The sequence below is a fragment of the Lagopus leucura genome, unplaced genomic scaffold, assembly GCF_019238085.1.
Source record: "Lagopus leucura isolate 7727_CA_CO unplaced genomic scaffold, USGS_WTPT01 Super-Scaffold_100016, whole genome shotgun sequence".
NCBI classification, from domain to species: Eukaryota; Metazoa; Chordata; class Aves; order Galliformes; family Phasianidae; genus Lagopus; species Lagopus leucura.
In genome coordinates, this window is record NW_024962270.1 from 8,174,300 (window position 1) to 8,177,524 (window position 3,225).

Genomic DNA, 3,225 nt, shown 5'->3' on the forward strand with positions numbered 1-3,225 from the left:
ATCGATTTATCTTTTCAAAGGCACAATTTCTCTACGTGACTACACTGACTGCTGGGAATAGCAGCTGGTGTGGAATTTATGATGATGTTTGCAAGCTTCTGAGTTGTGAAGAATGAGTGTTTGTTTCTCGTCTTTGTTTCACCTAAACTGAAGTGAGGAATGATAGATTTTACAATAGTTAAATTTGGAAACAGTATAATTCCAATCTCAAGTATCTGATCACAGATTCTTAGAATCATAGAACCATAGAATGGCCTCGGTTGAAAAAGACCACAATGACCACCTGCTTTCAATGTCCTTCTATGCGCAGGGTCACCAACCCCCACACCAGGCTGCCCAGAGCCACATCCAGCTTGGCCTTCCATAATTAACAAGGATGCCGCCACCCCATTTCCCCAGCAAACAGTCACCGGTCTGTGATGTCACTGTCGTGCAGCACGGTCACCATGGTGATGTCTGTGACCATCCCAGCCCACTCCCCACGCCTCACACCACGGCTGCCATTGCGCTCCATCCTGCTGCTGGCAGGACGACCCTGGTTGGCCGGGGAGACCGCTGCGGACAGAAATTTCTGTCAGCGCAAACAGTTAATAATTAAGATGGAGACATCTTCATCAGAAACTCCTGGAGTTTCTGTTCCAAATGCTGGCTCGGCAGACCCGGCTTCTTCTGTTCCGCAAAGACGGGGTAAAAGAACAGCTCGGGATGCTGCCTTAGGACCGACACGAGAAGAAGACACTTCTCAGGGTTCACAGGAGCAATCCTGTGCCAAAAGACAACGCCTTGATCTTTCCACCAAGGGCTCCTGCAAAGCCCATGACTCGGCATGCTGCTTTCTAACAAAGCTCCGTAAAATTGTGGACAGCGACTGCTTCCAGTCCATCTGGTGGGGCGACGATGAGAACACCATTGTGATTGAGGAAACCCTCTTCAAAACAGAAGTGCTGGGAAGGACAGGACCTCTACACAACCTCAGCATCGGCTGCATGAAAGCCTTCGTTCGCCAGCTCCACCTGCACGGCTTCTTCATTGTGGACAGCGATTTGCCCACAGCTGCCTCTCGGGCAAAATGCCCAGCAGGCGCAGCCGCGTCTGTTTGCAGTGAGGTACGCAGTCCCCCTGCCCATAGGACACCTCTCGGGACAGGTGCATTGGTGGCCGGTCCCACCTGAGGGGGCTGCAAGTTGGTGGTATTTGGGTTTCCAAACCCGCTTTCCTGCTTTGACAATCCTAAAATTTCTGATTATGACTTAAAGTAGCTTTGTCTTTTGCAATCTGGAAACGGTGGCATCTAACTCTTCTCCTCTGCATTTTGCAGTTGCTCTGCTACTACAACCCCAGTTTCAAGAAAGAGTACCCATGTCTGCAGAAATGGTTCAAGCAGAGCGCTGGCGTACGAAGGAGAGCATCAGCTGCATTCCCACCAGAGCTGGATTTCGAGGAGGGCCCCGTGAGCAGCCCTCCGAACAGACGGCGAGGCCCTGCAGCATCAGCGGGCAGTGAGCCCGCCGCTAGCAACAGCGGAGCTGGAGGCGACCGAGTTGGACATCAGCACAATTCATGCCACAGCAGATAGAGATCCTAGGTTCCAAGTGAACAGAGTAGATTAGTTCCAGAAATAAACATCCTAAATATTCTCCAGTTGCCTGTCCTGTTTCCGCATTTGACGGTGGCTCTTCCTGTGCCCAAGGGTGGGGGGTACTTCAGGGAGGTTTCATTTCTCTCACCTGGGCCAAGCAATGGTGGGAGCGCACGGCAGGAGCGGGGAGGTACGGGCTGTGAGCTGGAGCTGCCTCAGGTACCCGATCCCCTTCCTCCTCTCTGCCTGTGCTCTCTGGGTGGCAGTGGCAGTGAGCCATTCAGCTTGTGGGGATCCCTGGTGGTCACGGAGGTGAATTCGGCTGTCCTGCAAGTAGCATTTTGTTCATTCCATTCAAATATTTGAATATTGATGTGTCATTTGAATCCAAACCTTTTTTCTTGACTTCCTGAGAAGTGAAATAGGCCCAAATACTGGGCAGCTGCTGACCACCACCTCACTAAGATGTGGCATGTAGTAAGTTTAAAGGACTGTTATACAGGACACAAGCTGTTCACTGTTGGCTGTTTTTCATTTCATTAACAGTGGGAGAATGGCCAAAACTAAGCTAACAGCCTATACATAAATCTATAGGGCATAAAATACACTGCAGGGCTCATTCTGCATTTTTTTAAAGGTAACATTAATCACATCTGACAACAGGCTATCAGTTTTATTATCAGAACACACAGGGGAAGGTACAGGGTTGTGAGTCCTGTGGCTGGAATAATCCAATATTTGGAAAATTTGCATTCATAATAGGACACATCTAGTAGGAAAATACATCCTAGGTGAAAAAAAACAAATATGGGCATGCTGAGTATTTGGGAATATATTTCATAGCCAGTAAAAAAACTATGGAATTAAGTAAGGTGTATGGGTTAGAAAGGAACATGCAAAAAGGAAAACTAAACTTCACACATATAGACTCCAGACTGCGATGAACTCAAATACTGGATTCAAAATTCTGCATACTTCCTGTAAAAATGGATAAATATTCTGCCAAGAAATCACAGACCGTGTTGATCAATGAGCTGCATTCATTTTCTTTTTAACCATCTCCACTGATCCCATGTGGCTTTGTAGCATGCATGGATTTCACTATCTAATAATACTTATATTGGACAAATTTGGGGTTCATAATCACATCTATGGTTGCTGGGACTGCGGATGCAGAAGCACAGAAAAGAAAGACTTCCTTTGAATGATAAAGGAAAGATTGCTAAGGAGAGGGACACAAACACATTGAATTGTGCTGCATTACAGATTCCCAAGTAGACTTCTCCACTGAGATGAATGGCCAGTTAAAACCTCACAAGATATTGTTTTTTCTTCCTAAGATTGTCACTAGCTGAATAAAATGTCACCTCTTTGGCTATGCGCCTCATTTAAGTTTCATGATTATTTTTTTACTAAGAGCTGTATTGCTGTTATCTGACTCAAAATTTGAACAGCATCAAAATCCATAGTTGGGCATTAACAGTGAGTTTTCATAGAAAAATAATTGGAAACCAAATATGAAAATAATAGAGGAATTATGATGGGCACAAAGTTTTGATATAGTCTCCTAAATGGCATGTATGATTTTTAACGGACTGGAACAGCTCTTAGTAGAATCCCAGATTTGCATTAGTAACTCTCCCAGC

General features: G+C 46.0%; 1 protein-coding gene across 1 annotated transcript; it reads left to right on the forward strand.

Annotated features, from left to right (window-relative positions):
• The first annotated feature begins 599 nt into the window (after window positions 1-599).
• LOC122183041 (heat shock transcription factor, Y-linked-like) lies at window positions 600-1,576 on the forward strand. Its single transcript, XM_042876773.1, has 2 exons — window positions 600-1,106; window positions 1,319-1,576. The coding sequence occupies exons 1-2, from the start codon at window positions 600-602 to the stop codon at window positions 1,574-1,576; spliced, it is 765 nt and encodes a 254-aa protein (XP_042732707.1).
• The last annotated feature ends 1,649 nt before the right edge of the window (window positions 1,577-3,225 follow it).

What these genes read in the sequence shown, in the direction of transcription:
- LOC122183041 (XM_042876773.1), top strand. Translation starts at nt 600, where the DNA reads ATGGAGACATCTTCATCAGAAACTCCTGGAGTTTCTGTTCCAAATGCT. An exon ending in CCGCGTCTGTTTGCAGTGAG is followed by an intron (nt 1,107 to 1,318) that starts GTACGCAGTCCC and finishes TGCATTTTGCAG; the next exon opens with TTGCTCTGCTACTACAACCC.